Source organism: Amphiprion ocellaris, chromosome 9, assembly GCF_022539595.1.
Source record: "Amphiprion ocellaris isolate individual 3 ecotype Okinawa chromosome 9, ASM2253959v1, whole genome shotgun sequence".
NCBI classification, from domain to species: domain Eukaryota; kingdom Metazoa; phylum Chordata; class Actinopteri; family Pomacentridae; genus Amphiprion; species Amphiprion ocellaris.
The window spans coordinates 16,457,928-16,481,495 of record NC_072774.1 but is presented as its reverse complement, the minus strand read 5'-3'; the positions used below and the strand labels follow the sequence as shown (position 1 = coordinate 16,481,495).

The 23,568-nt window shown below is 38.5% G+C and overlaps 1 protein-coding gene across 1 annotated transcript; it reads right to left on the bottom strand.

Annotated features, from left to right (window-relative positions):
- Positions 1-1,485: 1,485 nt before the first annotated feature.
- On the bottom strand, positions 1,486-19,155 carry LOC111573014 (soluble guanylate cyclase 88E-like). Its single transcript, XM_023276936.3, has 18 exons — positions 18,949-19,155; positions 18,669-18,725; positions 18,255-18,432; positions 17,564-17,696; positions 15,362-15,536; positions 13,299-13,390; positions 11,500-11,757; positions 11,222-11,366; positions 10,681-10,806; positions 10,418-10,538; positions 9,111-9,240; positions 8,551-8,697; positions 8,060-8,206; positions 7,345-7,501; positions 5,778-5,887; positions 5,282-5,371; positions 3,556-3,674; positions 1,486-2,807 (listed from the first exon to the last, which is right to left on the bottom strand). The coding sequence occupies exons 3-18, from the start codon at positions 18,380-18,382 to the stop codon at positions 2,438-2,440; spliced, it is 2,448 nt and encodes an 815-aa protein (XP_023132704.1). The 5' UTR covers positions 18,383-18,432; positions 18,669-18,725; positions 18,949-19,155; the 3' UTR covers positions 1,486-2,437.
- Between the last annotated feature and the right edge of the window lie 4,413 nt (positions 19,156-23,568).

Sequence of the window (23,568 nt, the reverse complement as noted above, 5' to 3'; positions counted from 1 at the left end):
ACATTGCAGGCTTCATCAATCCCTGAAAGTGAAAGCATTCTTTCATTCTGACACTTGTAATGTTCTGTGACTAAGAAGGCCATGGGACACGTAGAATATTTTTGATAGATGTGAGGTTTGACAGTGCATCAAGTGATGTGTAATGCATTTATAAAGCAACAATAAACAAAAGACTAAATCTAAATTCACTTTGTAACAAATGATTTAATTGCAGCTTATAAACTATGACCGTGAACTTATGAACTATGACTGTGTGTGACAGCTCAATGTCTGAGTAAAAGAAACCACCCAGTCTGACTAGATCCCGACTAATCTCTGTCTCCATGTGGGAAAAAAAATTTAATTATTAGTAATTAATAAAGTCAATCCTGTTGTTCCACGTGAGTACATGCATGCAACTCTCTCGCTTTGGAGATGCTCAAATGGATTCTGCTGCAGGTATGTAATAAATTCAGAGGAAAAAAATCTTACAAATGCCTGGAAACAGCAGACTTCAGTATCTCATTCATTTGACTACCTACAGATTCTACCTTAATTGCAAAGTTGTTTTTTTTTTTTAAACGAACTTTTCAGTTTGTAAGGTATGAAATTTTATAGCAAAGTGAATGAGGAAGGTATTCTGTGGTTTTGGTTGAAAACTGTCTTCTGTGCTCTACATGGTGTTCTTGAACCCATACTGGTGCTGAAATGTAGAAAAAAACCTACCTGATTATCTTGTACCCTGTCAGTTGAAGCAACGGCATGCAGTTGAGACTTGTGCTTTGTTGAATGTGATGCAGAAGTATTACCTGATCTGACCTGGTAAGATTGTCGTTGGGACTTTTATGGAAAAGTGATGAGGGCGCTCATTTTGATATGAAGCTGACACATTCAGTTGTCATCAGATTAATGGGAAGATGTGCATGTCTGTAAGGGACTAAATAGGTAGAGCTTCTTATAATAAGCAAATAAAGAATTAATATTTCTCTGATTCATTGCTCATTGGAGGAGTCCTTTTGACTATGTTTTCTCCTATAAATGTTATGGAATTATTAGGGAGCTTTGCCTATTAAGATACAGTTTGCAGAGTGAAACACATTTTTGCAGTTCGATTCAACAATTGGAATTAACAAAATGTACCAGTCGAATAAATATCAGTGCATGAAGAGTCATTATTTGACTTGCTGAAACAAGGAGCCCATCCTGTTGACACATTTTATGTGTTGGTTATATTTCCGTCATGGAGACTATCCTATGAGACAGCATCAGTAGTTTCAGCAAATACCTCAAAACCACATGTTTTAACGGAAGTGACAAAAACCTTTTTCAGCTGTAGTACAGTGCAGTAGGTCACTCGTTTTTGAAACCCAGCAATCAGGATGCAGAGTTCACTCCAGCCACAGGCCAAAAACAGATGAATTTTGGTTACATTTGTAACTGATAGGTCAAAGATTTATGAAACCACAAGGTGCCATGACCTGCTATTTTTAAAATAATAACGAGAGGTTTCATGGCTGTACATACAGTTTTATATCAAGAAACGCTGTCATACAGTGAATCAAATGTAGGTACATACAAAAAGTAGAACCAGACCTCTAAGACAATACTGTGCCACCAAATGTCTACAGAAATACCATACAGCCAGTTTAAACAAGATCGAATACAACCTCTGATGACGGCTACTCTCAGTGAATTACATGAAGCATCCATAGACTGTGAAATCTCCCAGCTCAGATGAAAACGGTATAAAACTTGTGTAAAATGGCTTGCTTAAATTTCTTGATTTTCCAAAAAATATCCTGTAATTTGTTCTCATTATACATTTTAATACAATTTCTGTAGAAGTAACAGCACTGAATTTATGAATGCTACAAAACAGTACAGCAAACAGCACAAGGTAGATAGAAATAAACTCATTCTGATGGCTGCCATTACCAGTTGTAAATGTGTTCTGTTTGTCTGTGCTGTTTTCATGTTGAGGATGTTGTACTTCCTTTTTTTTTTTAAACAGTTGACATAAGGAAAGCAGGTTGTGAAACCTGTAAAATTCTCAGTATTCAGGGTGAGGATAGAACTGGAAAAAAAAAAACTTTTTAACATTTGGATGCATGAAATCACTGAAGCAAATGAACAACATGAAAATGTTCTCCATCTGTTATTTTTTAAAAATTAAATCCAGTGTTTTGAGTGTAGTAGGCTTTTATTAAGCAATCAGCATAACAGCACCGTTTCCATTCGCTGACTGTTGCACAAAGTTTGCCTTAATCTAAGTAGTTTTAAGTGGGAAATGTTGGTGGTTTATATCACTCAGTATTTTTAATTAACTGGAATTTGTTCAAATGAAAATCATCAGTGACCACGGTGCCTGCTTTGTCTTGCCTGTGACTCAATTTCAATTACATTTTCAGTATCAAACCCTTGTCACATGCTGGACTGTTCTCACCCTACAACAATCTGCTCACAGAATGCAACAGGCAGCACTGCGCATGGGCAGGTTGGCGGGCAGCTTGGCGTACTGCTGTCTTAGGCTGTTTCTCTTGTTGTTGAGCAGAGGACCTGGGTTCTCCTGGCCGTCGGCAGCCGGTGAAGACTCCGGATTTGCATTTCCCTGGGGCACATCCAATTTGGCCCCCTTGTTGTTTTTAGTCTTTTTGGCTTTCTCCTTCTCCTGAGACTCAGATGAAATGGTGGGGGGTTCGTTAGCGGCCTCTGGTGTGGGCAGGGTGTCCAGTGGGAGGTTGCTTGGGCTTGGTTTCCCTTCCGCTTGCTCCTCACTGCTAGTGATGTGGAGGTTGGAAGCCTTGCATTTGGCATTAGTGCTTGTGGAACTAGAGCAATTACACATTTGTTGAATTCACAGCAATATACATATGAGATAAAAATGTTCAGGAATCACATACTTGTAAAAATAATGTCTGACGTCAAACATTTTTACATTTTTCCAAAGTGACAGTAGCTGAACTAACTGGGATTGGGGGTCTGTATAGAATTGCATAGTATGTTAAAGTACCACAGCTTAATTTTCTTCAAATAAGCATCAATGAGTCTGTCTTAAGAGTGACAGTATTTAATCTGTTTTCAATTAAATCAATATGCTGCATGGCCACTTTCTAGAACAGTATAGTTTGTGTATTAGCAGTATACCTTCTTGTCCTTTTGTGTCTCATTTCAAGAAAATTCTTGCAACAAGACAACACTGGAAACAAGTGACCAAAGTAGTAAAAACATTTATGTTTTATGAAAAATAAGTCTCAAAGGCTTGATATCAGATAAAAGGAACTGTTAAAAATGGTGTTTACTATTATGTTGTGTCTCGCCTGTTTTGTTTCACCATTTCTTATGTTGCTTCGGTAACCCAAGGGGTTGCACTGCCCCATGTGAGAGAAATGTGTTTTTGATGAGCAGCATCAAACAACCGAAAGCAGCTGAAACAGCCTTCCAGTTTGTTTGCTGTCTTGTGCTGCAGGGGACAATGAGCACAGCTCTGGCTGAATCAACAGGGGGCAACCTGAGTCCACACTGTGTGCCGAAGAGAAGGGTGTTTTGGTGCCGACTGCTATTCTTTTCTCTACTCACCCATTAGAGCTCTTGTCCTCAGAGTCTTTCTGTTCACTGCTGTAGCGCAGCTCTGCCGGGGTCTTGAACGATAGATCTTTCTTTCCTTTCAGCCAGTAGGTCTTCATGTAGCCTTTACCCTGGAAGATGTCAGGAAGATATGTAGAGTTAAGTACAACATTATTCACACCCATGACAAGTTTTTATTTATAGATTTCTATTTGACCAATATATTTCTTCTGGCTGAAATGACACAAACAAACAACAAAAGATGAGAGTATTATAATACAGTATAAATGAATAAAGTTCCCTGTCAGTTACTAGTCATTTCATTAAAGCTTGGATAAAACCAAAAGAGTTGGATTTTAGGGGTTCACCAGTGACAGCAAGATTGTGGCTGTTCCTATTCAAGTGTTTTCCACTGCAAGGAGCTCCACACAGAAAAATCTCAAAGGGCGTGGTAGGAATTTGAAAGAGACTCCATGGCTGGCCAAAATGGTCATGCAAGAGGTCAAAAAGAATCCAAGGATCCACACCAAAGCCATCCTGAGGAATCTGAGGAATACTGGTCCCAGTATCTCAAGGCAGACATTAAACAAGGCTGGTCTCTGTGAAAACCAACCAATCGGATTCCACTTCTCCAAGACAGGCACTCAAAAGCTCAACAAACCTTTGCTAAAATGCAGCTGAACAAAGACGAAAGCTTTCAGTCATCAGTTCCAAGACAGAAATGGAGTTGTTTGGACGCAAGAACGCATCAGTTGTTTTGGAAAAAGAAAGGCGAAGCATTCCACCTTAAGAATCTCATCCTAAAGGTTGAACCTGGTGGACGAGGATCTAGTGCTTTGGGGATGTTTTTCAGCCAGTGGGCCAAGCAACCTTGTCAAAGTGACTGGTGTCAAGATAGAACATTGAGATTATGGAGGAAAACTTCAGCAGTGTGCAGAAAAACTTGGGCAGCACTGAACCTTCCAACAAGGTTAACAGAACACAATATCAGCATTTTGGAGTGAGCCAGCCAGAGTCCAGACCTGAATCCTATCAAGAATTTGTGGAATCTCAAAGACCTGGGGATCAAACAAGGAGTGGTACAAAATCCCAGTGGAGACATTAAAAAAGCTGATTAGCAATTATAAGATCTGTTTGATTGCTGGTGTTGGTGCTTGTGGAACTATAGGCACTGATTTTTGAGAAACGTTCATGGCATTTTTAGTTAAAATGTAAACATAAACATAGAAATATTTTATATTTATAATTAAAATCTCTAGCACAAGGTCTTGCCATCTTTTGTTGATTGTTTGTGTCATTTCAAGCCAGAATAATCTTACTGTTTGAATAAAAATTCTATTTTAATCAAAATTCGGCATGTGTATGAATAATTTTCAGCATAAGCTGATGAACATGCTTTCTATACATTTTGAAAAGACCAGTTTTATGCAGAAATTGGTTAACCAACACTGAAACAATTGGACTGTTAGTTTCAAACTATCTCTGAGTTGGCTTAAGACGGTGAATATTTTTAATAATACTCAACACTAAGTGGCCACATAAAGATCAGCGTCCCATCTTTTAAGATTATACATCTCATCTTGAAATTAAGAGCTTAAAATTTAGAGCCGCAAGACTAGAAATGTAATGGCCTGTAAAGTGGCAATCATAACGGCCCTTTCAATCAAAGGAAGGTGGTAAGGGAAGACATAATTTTCAGAGAACATGACAGACAGCAAAGTCCTTGGCTACCACTCACCTTTACAAAGATTTTGCCCCTTTCCTCGATGATATAGGGCTCATGCTCCAGGTGGTCTTTGGTGGTTTGACTGATGTGTATCTGCATGCCCTGCTCAGACAGACGCAAACATAGAAAACTAAGCTAAAGCTGAGTATATAAACACAAAAGTTTTCTTGCTTAATGGGAATGTGCTGGGGGTGAAATTAAGCCTGCAAAAACTGCTTCCTATTTAATTTACTTTCTTTCCATCACAAAACAGTTCTCCCGCATAACAAGACATCAACCTTCATTACTGTAAGTAATGGAAAGCAAATGAAGTGATTAGCCTGTTGCATCAACTAAAAAGCAACCAGCACAGTGGCATCATTAAGCAGAAAATGATTTTTGCATTGTAATCTACATGAATTTCGACTGAGGGAAATCTGAGTGCCGTTGCAGTTATTTAGATTACAGCCGCCGGTTATTTAGCACATTTTGCTGGGTGATAGGTTATTAACAATGTTAGTATAGTCACCACTCCATTGCTCTCCATCCTTGAGGCTGTGTTGACAGTGTCACCAAACAGACAGTAGCGAGGCATCTTCAGACCCACAACTCCAGCCACCACCATACCAGAGTGAATACCTAAAATATAGATCCAAATATGAGATGACTCACGCTTAAACTGCACGAATCCATGTTTTAGGGCAATTTTTGTCCAAATTTACATACACACATGAAAAACATGTTGCAACAAATGCAAATTAATCATAAATTATTCACGATTGTTTTACTTTGATGGTGCAGTAGTTTAAAAAGGGTATTGTTGCTTAACGTAACCATGATATAGTGTTTGTGCAGAAGTGATTGTAATAATTCTGCATTTGATTTCCAGTCTTGAATTGTTTTTTTTCTCTGCCACTGGAGAAACAAAGTATTCAGCACAGCAATGTTTTCTTCTGATATTTAGTATCAAGACTGGCAACCTGTTATAGCTCTATTCATTCTGGTCCCTAGTTTACTGCCTGCTTCCCAAAGAACCTGATTAGAATAAACATTTTACAGAATAGATACATTGATAGATGCAAGTTTAGCACAGTGATATTTTATCTCCTACCGTTGTGTTCCTGTCAAGCTCCAGTGCTGCATTATGGCTTTTTTATGTGGTTACAGACAGTATGGAACTGTATAAAGCAGATCTTCTATTTCCATTAGTGTCTTTTATTAGTCATGCACTATTTAATGTTCCTAGCTGTGTTGGAGGGCTCTTTTTGTTACAAGTATGTTTACTTTTAGGGAATCTTTGACTTTGTTCTGTTTACCATGTATGTAGTTCTGTAGTGTTTTTGACCTTAATTTGTTTTTATATAGCTTTATATGCTTATATATAAAGGCATTTGTATTTTATATAACATGGTAGGGTCCCAACCGTAATATTTGCATTGGTTGTGTAAATTTACAAATTAAGTAATACTGTAGGGCCTTCACCTTCATATTTAAATTCATTTAGTAAATTCGCAATGTCATTTCTCAGGTGGAAAGCACTTTGGTTCAACGTCTGTTGTTTTAAATGTGCTTTATAAATTATAGCAACATGGGTTTCTGACTTTAAATCAAAACATTTAGTCACAGCTTCAGTTCTAGATGTCTCATGGTCTCAAATCTTAAGTTAAAAGAATAATTTTACAGTATTTTGAAGCCAGTGAGGGATACACAAATGATTGACATTTTCCTGTGCTCCTGTTTGCGCTAAAAATGTCAGTGGTCCGGTTTGACTCAAAATAGCGACCCCTTGTGGCAGTAGCAATCTGTGTCTCCTTCTGTACACTTCATCCAGATCCTTTGGTTGACGGAAAATCTTTCTACTATGCCCCAAGATCTTAAAATCATGTTTCTTTTGGACTGTTGTTGAAATGTAAGAGGTTGAGTAGATAAAAAGCCTAAACTTCAGCTGTCTGAAGTACAAGGATCAAGTCACTGATTCCCTACCAGTTCTGCGGTTAACCCTAACCTCATATGAACAGCAACAGAAAACATCCAAATAATCTGGATGTGTTATCACACAGGAGACTGTAAAGCTCCAGACAGTTCTGCTGTCTCACCGACTCTGATCTGGATATTATCTCCGGTGGAGGGGTCTTTAAGGTGGTCGATGGAGCTCAGCATGTCCAGGGCCATGTCGCAGATATGGTGCGCGTGAAAGGTTGTCTTGTTGGGAACGCCTGCTACCACCATGTAGGCATCACGGATCGTCTCCACCTGGACAGAAAGGACAGTGACGAGTTCTATAGTGGGATTGGAATGCAAATTTTACTGTATAATTTCATGAATGTTGCCTAAAACACACCAGGATGTGAATTTTAAAGCTAAAATTTGCTCTCACAAATTGTGTACTGAATTTTGTATTCAGAAAAACTAACACATACATTTTTTTTTTAACATATATTGACTTTTAAGAAATGCTTAAAGTCTGACCCATTTCATCTGCAAATAAAAAAAAACAAACAAACTTTACAGTATGACATGGGTTACATCTTGGCTAAAGCATCTAAGATATTCAAAATTCTAACATTTTAATTTTTTTGTAATAATATTTGTTTTAGTGTCATTTACTTCAGTAAATAAAAATTTCTACCATCTTCTGTTTTCTGACAAAAAAAAGAGGAAAAGTCCAGTAAAGTTGGATTCTGAACAGGAAAAAGGCCAAATGGAAAGATAATCATCAGCTGTTCCTCGGCTTGAAAACAGACCCTAAAAACTACAGAGTACACAGTTACAAATAATATGCAGTTGGATGTGTTCCTTTCTTGGACTGACTTTGTAGACGTTGTGCTTCTCGCTCAGTGTGTCAAAGACGATGTAGATCTCGTTCAGCATGTCCACCACCTGCATGGGTGTGATGTGGATGCAGATCTCGTTAAACTTGACCACGTCGCTGAACAGGATGGTCACATCTGGGAAGACCTGGGGCACACACACACACACACACACACACACACACACACACACACACGTTCTAAACTGTGACAATCGCACACCAGTACACTCACCAGGAAAAAGTATTTCTGTTTCATGCGGCTGCCAGGCTATGGCTACTGTTGCATGGCGGACCCCTGACCCCAGTTGCAGTGGGTTGATGAAACAAAGATACTTAAGATGCAAGATGTGCTCTCTTTGACTGACTTGAGAGCTTTGGTCACAGTGTCCTATCAGCTAGAATAACTCAATTTAGCCATTTTTCAGAACATAATGTTTCTCATATTTTGTGAGCACTGCTATCTGTGTTCACAAAACCTCGTCTCTTGTACCTGGCATGTCTCCAGAGCCGTGATTCCCTTCCTAAGGCGGTCAGCCACAGCTTTAGGGATCATGGCGTACAGCAAAGAATCCCCCCTCTTCTTTTCTTCATCCAGCTTCTTGATAATTTCCTGCAGCTGAGCATATTTTTGTTGCTCCTAGAGGATCAGAAACAGGATACAAGAGTCTACAGTTACAGTCAAACCTCATTCTTAAAGCTCAAGAATCCCTCTTTGCCTTCTTTAATCCTCTTAATCCACACCTCTCCTGCATGACTGAAGTAGATTTAATGGTTGAAATCAATAGGGGAGCAGAGCTTTCACCTGAGCTCACCTGTTCAGGTTGCCTCATAGAGAGACCTGGAAGTGGTAGCACTTATTGCATCATATAAAATGACTTATGCTATAAGACACACAAGTGTTACAAGACATTTTATTTGATAATATGAACCTCAGACTTCCCTCATACTTCATGATTTTGTAGAATCAAGTTCTTGCTGTTTCACACAAAACTGCTCTGCTGGCAGCATAGTCTGTCTGTAAAGACTTGAGGATTCAGGGTTTTTCTTTACCTGATCGAGGGCCAACTGCAGCTCAGCTGACTGCTGTGTCCCAGCCAAAATCAGCTCTCTGCTGGAGTCATGCAGATTCAGATCGTTCACATACACACCCATCTTTATCATGTCCTCCACAGTCTCTATACTGCAAGAATAAGAACAAATGAGGATACATTAATTGGCATACAAATGTCTAATCTGTAGCTCCTAATGTCAGTCATTAAGAAGTGCAACATTTAGATCTGAAGAGTAAAGGTGTCAGGACATGCAAATGAATGCCAGGGTAGAGCATGAATATATTGATCTGTTGCCCCCTTTTCCAGTAGATGATCACATAATGGCCAATATTAAAAAAATTGATTCAATCTCAAATAGCTTGTTGGTACAAAGATACTACAGGCTTGTTTTAAAATATATAAGCACTGTAAAACAGAAGATGACTCGTACTATAATGACTCAAACAGAAATACTACACTTGCTGTTTATTTCTGAATGTTACACATAACTGCGCTTTCTCAGTTAAGTTGAAGTTAATGAAATGTAATGCTACATTTCACAGCTAGAGCGAAAGGAATATGCCAGTTGGAGAAAACATGGCACAAACAATAGGAACAACAAAGTGACACCTCAGAAATAGAAGGCGCGCCTTAGAAAATACAAATACTGTATATTTAATTAAAAATAGACTAAACAAAAGGAATATAAGATGTATGTCTTCATAAAGTATAGTCTGTCTAAAATACTAGGCTTCTTAGTTGAGCTAAATAAAGGCTGGTGTATAACGTAACACCTTCATCTGAAGATATTCTTTCTAGTAATTGGATTTCCTACTGTGGGCATGACAGTTACTTTTAGACCCAATTGGAGTTTGACCTATGGAAAACTTGCATACATAAACCAATTTTCAACAATGTGTTTTAAAATGCAGTTAACCCACAATAATTTAGAAGAGAAAAAAACAACAAGGAACAGCAACGCAGGTAGCAGCAGAATACACCAGCTTTCAACATGAAACCATAGCTGAAAAGAGAGAGAACTTGACAGACAAAAAAAAAAGAAAGATCCACTACAGTGACTGGTACTGTACATGATCACAACTGATACTAAGGTAGCTGGAATCTACTTGAACAATAGACACATGGAAGCACAGACATGTACAATACTTGGAGCAACAGAGTTTGAGTCTTTCAGACCTGATTATACTGAATATAATTTGGACCGAGCGTAACTTAGATCCCAGGCTAGGTTTTTGTTACTAGGAGTTGAAATGACACAACCTCTATTCCTATTGAATTTGAAAAATGATCAAACTATGATCTTACATGGGTGTCCCTAGGAAGATGAGGGAGTCCCACTGAGGGACATATTTCATCTGGCCCTTCAGATGTAAAGGCTTCTTTGGAGGCTCCCGCATGTCTTCAAAGATGGTCTCGCTACACTTTCCTGTGCAGCATGGAGGAAAAGTTACTAGAATTATGACTCAATAAACAAAAGCATTCAGATTAACAATAAAAGAAAGCCAGTAAGATATTGCCTGTCCTAATAGTTAACATTTTGTAAAGGTTAAAGTGTAAAGCGTTCTCACCGGTGACTGTCTGGAATGCCAGCAGTTCGATATCCTCGCCTCCAGAGTTGGCAGAACTGTTGTACTGGGTGAGAGCGCTGCTGTACTCTTGGTCTGTGCCCTTCATCTCCTCCACTGCCTTTGGCTCTGATGGAGGGAGAGCAGCAGAAACAGGCAGAGGATAGATGGCAAAGGAACAAGGATGAGTTAACCAGTCAAGTTAACAAGGTCGTAGGTGCTTGAAAATGCTGCAGTGAATTCCAGTCACACAGTCAGGCGATAGCAGAAGAGCAATGGTCAAGAAGAGAATAGATAAAGCATCTATATGATGCTTCAGTGTGTGCAGGATTATGTCCAAATCAATTTATAGTATTTAAGGATGGTTAAATGTGCTTTGCGGATGCAGTGCATTTAAATTAAAATCAGTTTGATATTAATTTCCAACGGAATGGACTATAAATGTTTCATTTTGCTCTATGTAGACACCCAGGAGTGACTTGAACCCTTTTTATATGCTGCTGGTCTGAAATGATTTAAAAAGTTGAAGTAAAGGGACTGGTACCCATTTCTTCTTCCCTTTTTGCTTTCTCATTCTCCTCCTTCTCGTCCGGCTCTTCCTTGCTCAGCTTGGGGATGTTGACCTTCTGCTTGCTCTCTACCACAGCTTTAGACAAAAGCTCAAACACATTGTTCAAATGGGTGTAGATCTGACCAAAGCAAGCAGAAAGATTTTTTGTGGATTAGAATAGTAATGATATAACAGTAAGCAGAGAAGAGACTATACTCATGTTTACCATTTAGAATCATGACAAGTAATTGGACAACCTCATCCAAACTCACATTATCCCAGCTGAACTCCAGCATGGGTCTGACCAGAGTGAACTCTTCGTTGACCTTCTTTCCCTGGAGGTCAGAAAAGACCTCTTTCAGGCCGTCGCCGATGCGATACATGGTCATGTCGCGGCGGAAGATGACGCTAAAGGGGAACATGTCGAAGAAGATGCCTCGCTTCATTGGCAGCTTTTCATAGCTAGGTGCTGTCTTCTGCTGGGGCATGCGGTGCTTGAAGGCAGCATTGTCAAAGTTCATCTTATAAACCTGAACCAGGGAAAAAAAGGGAAAGAAACTTCTGAAATACGAGCTTATGGGTGGAAATATTTTTTGGGGAGAAGTTTCTTCCTGTCACTGTGGACTTATTTTTCACTGCAATATAAATTCCTGCATTTTTAAAATTACTTGAAAGACAAAAGGAAAAGTTACATTTCTTTGCTTATTTATTCTACAAAAAATAATAACTAAAATCTGTGTGTATTATAATTTTCCAAGTGTCCCCAGGTGTTACCAATAGTAGAAGAAAAAACGCAGCTCTACATACTATAGATAGCTTTACTACTTGTATTTTACAGCCATTACAAAATGTTTTTCACGCCTATATCAACTCTAGAAATATATTTCATCATGATGAATGCATCTTCCAGCAATGCACACAGTTTTTTTTAGCCATGCTGCAAATATTTTATAGATCAAATAGGTTTTATCTTCCTCTCAGTCTTTCTCGTCTTCTCGTCTCTGCTCTGTGTAAACACTGCCTGCAGTTTTTGTCAATGACTTTTGGTCGCAGCTGAGTGGATTATTTCTTTTTAGTTGTGTCAAAGACCAAAAAATTTTTAGTTTTTTTTTGCACAAGCTGGTGCAAATGTTTTTGTTTTTTTTAGGGAATTTCTGAACAACTAACTAATTTTGATGAAATCTCACAATTTTAAGGTAATTTTTGACTATCTCTCCTGCTGAGACTGTACACCAAACATGCTGTTTTTTTTATAGAAAGACAGAAAGTTAAATATCTGATGATTCTTTCTGTTCTCACAATTTCTGGCTACTATAAATTTAGTGTCTGTAATTTTTTGAAGCTACTATGCCTTTTAAACTCTCAGATGGATTTTATGGTTCAGAGTTTTAAGTGCACTTGATAAACCAAAATCCCTAATGTAATGGAATATTTTCATGACTCTGAACTTTTGAAATGTAGAGGAAAAGAGGAGTACAATTCTAGGAAAGGAAAAAATATACCACCCATAGGGCTACTAAATTACTAACAGTTCATTCGTACAATTTTTGGAAAGGGGCTCAAGAGCATCTAGTCTTGATGTACTTTTGAACATTTATTTCCGCATCAACAATTACAGACTTACTTTCTAACCAATAATAAGCTCTTATGAATTGGTTTATTAGTTTTAAATAATATACCAAGTCTGCTGTTAAAAAAAAAAAAGTAGAAACTTCTACCATTGTATTGGAATCTGGTACAAGGTTGTTCTTCCAGCCATTTTGCTTGAGGGACATCTCAAGAACAGCAGGGGTGACACTGATGTCATCTGATGCTCGACATCATTACCACAGGTATGCCAGGTTAAATATTTCATATTTGCTGTGTTGTACATTTCAGCTTACCCAAAGCCCCATCCCAATAAACACTTATCTCCATCCAATAAACACTTGCTGTCTGAGTGCAAACAAGAACTCTGCCTGGCATCTCATTGAAAGTGATGCAATCATTTCCCCACTGACTGAACCCACAAAGGGTCAAGGTCAAGCACTCAATAGCTCGACTGATATTTGATCAGGGTCTGAGTACATACCACATACGTCATTTTCTCGGTTTCCTCTTTAGACAGGATTTCCACTTCGATATCTGTGTTGTAGAATTGCCGTCCCACTTGAGAGAGCTGCCCTGCAGGAGCCAATAACATACGCTGGTCAATGGGGTCAACTTTGCGTTCAAGAGGTTTAGTCTGAATAGGCTTCTGTAAGCTTAATTTATGAGCTAACTGTAGTGCTAAGGAGATTTCCATTTTGTTTTGGATCAGTGACTTTGTCTGGATAGGTTAACCTTGTCTGGGGATATCACTACTATTGTGTCCTCATGAACCAAATAATTAGACTTTTAAATACATTATAGTACACAGAAGTCTATTTTTTCCCTTAATTTCTTTATATTTTTTATTGAAAAATACACATTTCTTCAAAGGGAGAAGTTAAGAGGAAAGTGGACTCGAAATTCAAATAACTTGAAAGTAGCTGTGCAAAACTAATTGTACAGTAGATCCATTAGACAATTCTTTTGCAGTATTCAGCATCATGTCAAATTAATCTGCAGTCTACAGTCAGCTGAAAAGTTGTTATGCCTGTCTGGGATCCATATACTACACGTTACATATACTATTTTATAAAAAGCACACTGGATTAACCTATTTTTTCAGCAAACTATTTTCACAATATATTACAAGCCATCGAACAACACAAGCTTTCTACTGCAGTACTTGGAGCAGGTGTTGGATGGTGTGAGCATTTATAGGAGCTGTGTAGCAATTAGCCTTTTCCAGGCTTTCTGTTTAAATTGCAGTAAAGGATCCGACAGCACCAAAAAAAAACACAAATAAGTAATGGATGGATCTCCAATTCTAATTCTGAGCAGCTAGGAAATAGAGGAAAAAGTTTTTTGTTTTTTTTTTCCTATGTTGTCCTATATGGTGAGATTTACATTTGGGATAGTGATGTTTGAGAAAACAAGATGGCTCATCAATGAAGACATCAAGAAAGCAGAAAATAGTACGCGTCCTCTCTGAGTTTAACTGGTTAACATTTTTGTTTTCTTTTCTGAGTTTATTCAATCAGCTTTGAAACCCACACAGTAGTGTTTGAGGGCCAGTCAGATTTTTTCTTCCCTCAAAAATAGGCTTTAATAGAGGTTCTACAGGGACAGCTCTTGTGGTCAGAACATGCCCATAGGTTTGTCCCACCCTAAAATGGCCAGTTCTTGTAGTGCAAATTCACATTTTTGTTAAGGATTAATGACAAATGAACTCTAAATTAGTCAAGTTATTCTCTTTAATTACTAATTCTGTAGGGTTAAGCCATAATATTTATATCAGTTGAGTTCCAAAATGTATTTTATGGTATGGTGTTAGCTACATTATTGCATTAGTTTGGTTGTTCCTTCATAATGAATATTATTGTAGGATCTCAAACCTAATATGTATTATAATCAGGTTAAATAATATTTTTTTTACATGTATGTAAATTTTAATCCTAAATTTATGAATTACTCAGGTTAAATCACACCATAGATAACACAATAAGGCAATAAGGTCTATTTTATATTGCATGTTTATAAACCTTATGTGTGAAACACACACATTGTTATATGCAATTTGTTTATTTCAAGAAATTTCACCTTAATGTTGAGTTTTGTACTGTAATGAAAGAAATCCTGAAGATTCCTGGAAAGTAGAAAAAGTTAATTATGAACATGTAAAACACTGCAGCGCATTTTGGAGAACGATCCTTATAAATGTAAAACACATGCAGTTTACAGTAAAGGGTATGAAATCTGTCAGAATGATGATACAGCATGTGTACTATGCTGCAAAGCTGCACAATGTTTCTTAATATGCCCATATGTGACAGTAATTCTTCTTCGCTGTGCTCTGAAGTCTTGCTATTACAAGTTTAATCACACTGGGGCTCATGAGGCTGTAGCCTATATGAGCATACAACAATCAGAAAACCCACACAAACACAGGGGAAGGATGCAAACTGCACACTGCAGACAGATCTGAGGTTGGGGGTCAAACCCAGTTTCCTGTTGCTGTGGTAAACTGCTTTATACAACTGGGGGAATCACTGGTTGTGCTTCTGATACCTTTGACAAACTGGGTGAAGCCCTTGCGGGTGCTGCGGTAGTGCAGAGTGAGGCTTGTCTCGCACTCCTCCTCCACGCAGAAACTCGGTGGCTGCACTTTGGGGAAGGAAAAGCGGAAATATTCGTGCAAGTTGTCCAGCTCGTTGATGAAGTCACGCACATTTCGCCCCAATACCTGGAAAAGAATGACGAACAGAAGGTTCAGTACTTCTGATTGCTAAGTGTTTTTGATGCTTAGCACTCATTGCTTCTGTGCTTCTTCGCTACATCTTTAAGATCACTATTCAACACCATTGCAGATATATATGATACCCAGTGACGAAACATCCTAAAAGTACCAATAAAGCAATGCAAACACACTCAATCGGAAACTAAAGTGCTGCATGAAAAATTATTAGCAAAAAATTGTTGAAGTAAAAGTACTGCTTTGGGTCCTCTGATTGATGTATTACTCCACTGCATCTGCTGCAGGTGGAGCTAGTTTGAACCACTTTAAATACTGTTTCGTATTCAAGTACACCAGATTAAACTGAGGACACATGAAATGATTAATAAGAGAGGAACGAAGAAACACTGGTTGTGATACAAAATACAAATTAATTTTTAGTTCAGATTTTTGGGGAGATATTGTATCATGTAAAGATAATTAAAATGAAACCATGTGGGAAACTTAGAGTGGAAAATTACTATTTATAGAGCTGTTATAACTCATCTAAAATGTGCCTCCAACCACATGCTGCTTTTTTGGACGGTGCCAAAAAAGTTGGAAACCACTGACTTAATCCTTAACAAATTGTTGTATTTCACAGCTTGTTTTATTCGAACCTGTTTAAAATCTTCATTGTTAAAGTAAAAAAAAAAAAAAAGGGCAGTTAAGTGACTGTAGCAGAGTAAAAAGTACAAGCAGAGTAAAAAATGGGAAGTATAAGTGTCTCAAACTGCACTCAAATTTAATTAATAACTTTCCACCACTGAAAATACCAAATATGAATTGGTCATCTGGTTGAACAGGCTTGTTTTTATATGACCAGCCATTTTTAAATTTTTCTTGTTCTATTGGCACTGGGCTGGTCCAATCACATCTTAAAGTCCCTCCCCTTTTGGCTCAGTGCTCTTATTAAGCAAGTCATTTGTACAATAAAGTTAATGATTTAAAAGAAGGTATACTCTGAGGAAATGTGTCCCATAAAATGAAATTATGTTGATAATATCACAGTAAATGTGCATGCTTTGCTCGAGAATTCGGCTAGTTTGCTACTTGTATTACCACAGGCGGTGTTAGCAATCTACTTACAACATCATGTGTGGAGGTCACAGTGCTAGCTAACAAGAGTTGCTGACAGCTAGGAAGCTACCTCTAATGTGTTTTCCTTGGAAAGCTAAAACTATATTTTATTTTTTTTATTTTTTTTTATTTTTATTTTTATTTTTTTTAAAAAATAAAACTATATTTTAGTCCAGCTCTGATATATTTCCCTTTAGGGAGGACGACAGTATATTTGTTATCTACCATTTCTCAGTATCAACATTACAACTAGCAGAATTTGTTGTTTTACTCATTTATTTATCAGGCTCGAGGCTAAACACAGCTCTTCTGGGACCTAGAACAAAATGTGTTGGGGAACTAGCGTTTGTGTGGCTTTACTCAAATGCTACTTTTATCTGGAAGACACTCATCTGATCAGCCATTCATCATATGTACTTTTTCTGTCTCACACATACACAGGATGTCACCACTTTCTTCAGCATTTATCACATTAGAGTACTGCAACACCACTTGTTATCACATTTCTTCTCTCTTGAGCTTCCTTGATTCCCTCCTATTCATTACCTGGCTTTAGTGTTTATAGCCTGTGACAAGATTTGTGGTGTGTGATCCACTGTGATGAGCCAGTGTGTGCCAAAATTTTCCATTCAGATTTTGCTTCATTTGGTGGTAGATGATAAAACCCTGTTTCTCTTAGGGAATTTCATTCAAGCACATATTTTGAATGCTTTTTTTCCTCAGTCTATTCAGCTACAACCATGTATGCTAATAATCCAATTCTCATTCCATTTATTCTCAGATGTGAAACATGATTTATGGGGAAAAAAAACCCCTTAAAACCTATGTAAGCTGGGTTTCCATCAATATATTACCAGTCATAGTTTAGCCTGTGTTTATGTTTTGCAGCTGTTTGCTAATGACAACCACTATATCACCTTCAGGATCCGCTCATATCCATAGTTTCCAATCCTCTTGACCATATAGACCCCAAAGGCGTACATGAGCTCATCGTGGGTCTTTCCCAGAACCTCGCCTGCTGCCTTTGCCAACCGCAGGATCAGGTTGTCACTGTCAAGAAGGAGGGATGTTATTAATAGCATTAATTTAGTTTCAAGTTGTTCTTGCTTAATTGTTAATATGTTTCAGTGAGATTTAAAGTGGACTTTATAAAAAAAATCACATGGAAAGATCAATAATAATAATGAATTATAGTTTCAGTCAATGAAAATGAAATGCGGAGGTGGACACAACATCATCAAGTCTCCAAACAATCCATAACCAGAAGAAAACAGTTACTAACAAACAAACTTTGCAAATCTATGATTATTGTAGCCTGACTGTGCTACATTGCACTATATTGTACTTAATACATTCTGTCCACCTTGTGTGTATTGCCTCAGTTAACTATATCAACCCTTCCTTGTCAGTAGTACAGCTGGAGACTAAAAATGTTAGGTCCTTGCATTTTTTAATATTACAATATTAAAGTGCTGCACTTGAAATGAGCATGTGGCTAAGCACTGCAAGATTGCTGTGCTACTAGCTTTGTGTGCTATGACAGTTCGTAATATGTCTTGAAATTGTGCAGTCATCATAGTATAATGGGGCAACAAACACTAAACATACTTGTACATTTGATGTCTGACAAACTTGAGGTGGGGTATCTCCGCTCGGTTCTCAATCAGCCTCCACACATCCTCTCCATAGGATTCGTTAATGTAATCGTTCACTGCTTCCAAATACAGGCCGTACATCTTCAGAGGGTTGGGAAACCTCCAGACTGCTGCCCAAGTTAATTGCTTAACTGAGGAGAGACCAGGTGAGGGATGACACGTCCGAAATACAGGCTGGAGTCGTGTTAAAAATAACACTGACGATAAAAACCTCCTAGAATGCTTTCTTCTGTGATTGACGAGATCATTATCACTGTTTTCTCATGAGGCTAAAATATGATTTTTAAGGCTAATTGCACATGAGAAGACATATAATTTAAATTCAATCTACATGTGCAATAATGGAAAGAAGAAAATATCTTTTTACCTGTGTCACGCTGAACCTCATGAAACCTTTAGGCAAACTCCAAGACACCGGCAAAATCTTAGACAAGAGCAAGATTGTCAAATAGAGCTTTAAAAAGACAAAAGAACTTGCAAATGTGACTGTCTGCTGCTGCTTTGCTCTGTACTTAGTGTTAAATATTGCAGCTGTGAAAATGCGTTCCAAAAACAATACATAATGCTCCTAACCTGTCAGTTAAAACACATAAAATACAACCAAAGCGCTAAAAAGCATGCAATGGTGAATCGAGAATCCCCCTTACCTGCAGTCACTTGGTGCTGTGTTGTCTTAGGCTCCAACTGTGCCAGCCAGAACCACAGCACTGTTGCCTGCTGAGAGTTTCCACCTGCAGCTGACATGTGTGCTCTCCTCTGACACTTGCCTGTCAGGTCAACAGGTGACCCAGGCCAAAATAGCAGCACCAAGGCATGTTTGTGGCAGGCAGTAAAGAAAAGGCAAAAGAAAATGTTTTTCTAGAGCCTCAGCTTTGTGGACTAGAAAATGCACAGAGTTTACTTTGCACTGCATTTGTATGAAAAGACGTCTGTAGGCTGCTGTGACTGTATATGGGAGTCCCTTTAAAAAGCCGTTTAGTGTGAGTCTTACGTAAACCAGAGTGCACAATGTGAGGCTCATTATCTGGAATTACCTTTGCAGCATTTCATTAAAGCAAGCAGATTTCTTGGCTAATTACTTTAAATTAGCATAATTATAGTCAGGTGCACGTTGAAATGACAGGCATTATGTTGAGATTGGCATCTGAAAGGTTTTGTATTGTTTGTTGCTTTGTGAAGTGAAGTTGAATGAATCTATTCAAAACATTTGGGCCTTCTGTTGAAGCTGCTGTTACCTCGTCCCTGAACAGTGAAGGTTGAAGTGTCACAAACATTTATGTTTTGACTCAAATCATGATTGCTCTTTTGGCCTGCAGAAACTTTTTATATTTGAAAAAAAAAAAAGTCATTATAGACTGAAAAAGTATTATAGGAGAGCGCTTTATTAAAAAAAATAGTATGGCTGACTCAGTTTTCAAGCAAAGACAGATACTGTACATGCAGAGCACATGCATATTCTTTCAACCATATCCACTAGGGGGCACTGTTACAACACCCCTGATTTATTAACGCTTTATCCGATGCTTCCACTGGGAGAAATGAGCTTAAAAGTTAAAGAAATGTGTGACTCTGGCCTTTCAGTAAAGCCAGACAGCGACAATCAGGTATTCTGTCATTTTATGACATTGGTGGCCTTTTATATCTGCCCTGTTGTAAAATATACAAACCTGAATCAAAACATAATTTCCTCTTTAAAAGGATCATATTTAGTCATGGACAAAAAAAAAAAAAAAGGCTCAAATTTTACTTTTTTCTATATTGAAAATTCTGACCTGAAAGGTTAGGGGGTTCACACCTATCATCTGTAGGTTTAATTAAGAAAACATACAGAATTATTCATCAAGCCACTGCTCTCCTTCTCAGTTACTCCAAAGGGTTGGCGACAGCTAAAATGTAATACCTGCTCTGAATGATAACCTCTCTGTTCCATTTCTTGTGCGGCTGCATTATTTGATTTTATTTTTTTGCTTCTTTTTCCTCCCATTTCCTCTGTCTTCTAAGTGTTGCCTTATTTGCCAGGTGCTGCCGTCTGTCTTTAATGGCCTCTAGTGCGACTTTGCCACACTGCGGCCTGGGAGGTCTGCTGCTGCCTCTTAGCCGGGGAACACAGGGAGATAACAATGTGCTGATGGTGCCAACCACAACTCCACACAGATGCTGCCGGCACTTTCATTAAAGATGACATGACTCATCTTCTTTCGCTCCGCCAATATTACACCCTGCCTTCCTTCCTTTCCCACAAAGAGAGAGGTGCCGCTGTTTCAAAAGGTGTCCATTCATGTCATTTTTCAAACGCTAACAGGGAGCCAAGTAACACCTCCCTCCTATTGTTTGATGTGAACAACACAAACACATGCAGCTGCACACAAATGGACACACACAGGCCTGATTTTCCCTTTCCTTCGCCACACGTACAGGTGGTATCTTTTTCACTCTCACTCATATATGTTTCCTTTCTGTCCTTGCTTGTTATCTGGTAGCGGAGTTATCAGGCTCAGCCAGCCTAACGGAGGGATGATCCAATCTCTGCGGAGAATCAGGGTCACTGGAGGAAACCATGCATAGTCGCTCCTGCTCAGTTCCAACAAAATGTGAGCGGTTTATATCGTTTTTATACCATCAAAGCAGGAAAAGAGCTCACCATTCAAACGAGGGAAGCTGATTAAAACATGAACACAAAGCATTTTTGCAGCATTTCAACTGAGTCAGACCACAAAGTTATCAAGTGGCAAGTTTGCATCATAAACTGCCTCTTATTGTTCATAACCAGCAGCCCCTACACAAAAAATCCTACATCCCTTTGCATTAGCAGGGCTGTAACAGCACTAAAGCTACAAGTATGAATCATGGGATGTGGCAAAATGGAAATCTCTGTCTCAGTGGAGGAGCTGTAACTGCTATGACCCCATGGTTGAATTCTTAATGGCCATCTATCTGTATCCCAACCATCCTATCTCTCAATCTGGTCTCTCAGCGCCTAAGCCCCCACGCCCGCACTGCAAATAAATGTGCCATATTTCTCCTCCACAATCCCATGATACCCTCCTCTTATTGGTTTTACTGTAGACACAGCAGGAGCTGCACCATATTGCTACACTAGCTGAATGCTAACAATGTTGGGGCTCCTTATTGTGGCTTTATGCAGCAACCAAAGACCTCTCTTTCGCTGTATTTATAGCTTCCCTGTGAGTTCTTCCCCCTGTTTCTCTTTCTCTCTCCCACCCTCCTTGCTTCCTCCCTCTCTGCTTCTTTTCAGTTTCACCTGTCAGCATCTCTATCTTTCTCCCAGTATCCTCTAACTGCACCTGCTACTTTTCCTCTTTCACTTTCTCAATCGCCTCTAACACCGGCTCTCTCCAGCCTTCTGTCGATATTTAATGCAGCATTTTGGCAACATCAGTCCAGATTTTACTTATGGTTCATCACATGCCTGTGCAGCTGTATCCTCCCTCTCTGTCTCTCTCTCTCTGCATTAGCTTAATTGAATCATCCACTGCCGTTTAAAAGCATGTGATGTGGGTTGTCCGTTGTTACGCCTATTTCTATGAGGCGTACTGTGGTGAAGCTAATAGCACCTGACCAAAAGCTGCTCATATTCACTCTGTATCTGTACAGGCCCTTTCAACTGCAGCCAATGGAAGCACAGTTCTCTCGGAGGTGTAAAAATAGTGTCAAATTGTAACAAAGGCAATTCTAAAACGAGAGATAGGAGCAAGGTTTGTGTGCGGGGGGTTGCATACGGCTTGGAAAAGAAAGGAAATTCAGTGTTCCACAGTCTGCATATAAATATTATATTAACTTCTGCTGGCTCCATAACGGCACGGCAGCGCGGTTATGCATTCAGTGCCGGGAATTTGAAATGAAATTATTGTGGAGGTGGAGGTAGAGAGGGATGCAGTGGTGGTGAAATAGCCGTTTCCTTTCTTCCAATTTTCTCCTCTTCCCTCTTTCGCCCCTTTGCCTTATCATGGGTGACACTAATCCAATTTCAGCTCTGCTTGTGACAGCTCTAACGTGGTTTTGTGTACCGATTCCACCCCCTGTATGCACTCGCACAAACACACAAGTGGTGCAGGCACACATTGAAAGGTCACATACAGTATCCAGACAGAGTTTACACAGTACACAGAGAGGCATCCTTATTTGTCTGTGCACATCAGCGGTGGAAAGTAACTAAACGGATTTACTTGAGTATTTCCATTTTACGCTACTTTGTACTTCCATGCCACTGTATTTCAGAGGGGAGTATTGCACTCTTTAGATCACATTTATCTGACAGCTTTAGTTACATTTAAGATGAAGGTTCTACACAATAGATATTATGCATTTAAAATACAACACAAGATTAAACCAGTAGTTTCTGACTTTTTTGGCATCTAACATTTTTAAAAAAAGAAGCAGTGTGTAGTCAGGGTCACACTTCAGATGTCTATGAGTTGTTAGCAGTTCTAGCAAATATTGATTTTACCCTCTAAACTTCTAGACTGGTTTATTTCAATGTTCAAATGTTTCAACAGCTTCCTAAAAGTTAAGGCCAAGAGAAACAATTAAAAAACTGAAAACAGATTTCTGATTTATAAAACTGTATATAAATTATTTCAAACTAGCTCCACCTGCAGGAGCTACAACGGGAACATGCTGCTGACACACTGATGATTCATTATTAATAATCCAATGATGTCATATATAATAATATATCCGCTAGATGCACCCAACCAGGACTTCTAACTTAAAGAATTTAATTATATTTTTCTCTTGTAATTATGCTTATGCTGCACTTCTTTTACTTACTACTTTGCATTGCTGTATTGGTGCTTCTACGGAAGTAAAGCCTCTGTATACATCTTTGACCACTGACACGTATGAAAGTTCTCAAACATGTATCAGTGACTGCGTGTAATATATAGACTAGGAATTTTAAAATTTCCCTGTCTTGTGTAAATAATGTATTTGACCTACAGTCTGTGATTTTACGTCAAGAATAAACCTCATTTGCTAGATCTGCTTAGCACTGAGAGGATTCAATTCAGATTTCAAAATTGGTATTTCTTTGGTTTAATGTCTCTACCTTTACTCAGACTTCAGCAAACAGCACCAAAGAATTGACCTGTGTTTTATTTGTGTTACTCACAGGTTTAAAAAAATACATTTTCAAAACTTTTCTAATAACAGTGATTTGGTTACTCACAATAATCTACAGGCTTCATGTCATTCTGAGGGAACTGATCCCTTAAAAACCCATTATTTTACTGAGTAAGCAGAATTCA

What these genes read in the sequence shown, in the direction of transcription:
- LOC111573014 (XM_023276936.3), bottom strand. Translation starts at nt 18,382, where the DNA reads ATGTACGGCCTGTATTTGGAAGCAGTGAACGATTACATTAACGAATCC. An exon ending in CTTCACCCAGTTTGTCAAAG is followed by an intron (nt 13,391 to 15,361) that starts GTATCAGAAGCA and finishes TGGCTCCTGCAG; the next exon opens with GGCAGCTCTCTCAAGTGGGA. An exon ending in GGATGGAGAGCAATGGAGTG is followed by an intron (nt 5,372 to 5,777) that starts GTGACTATACTA and finishes CTGTCTGAGCAG; the next exon opens with GGCATGCAGATACACATCAG.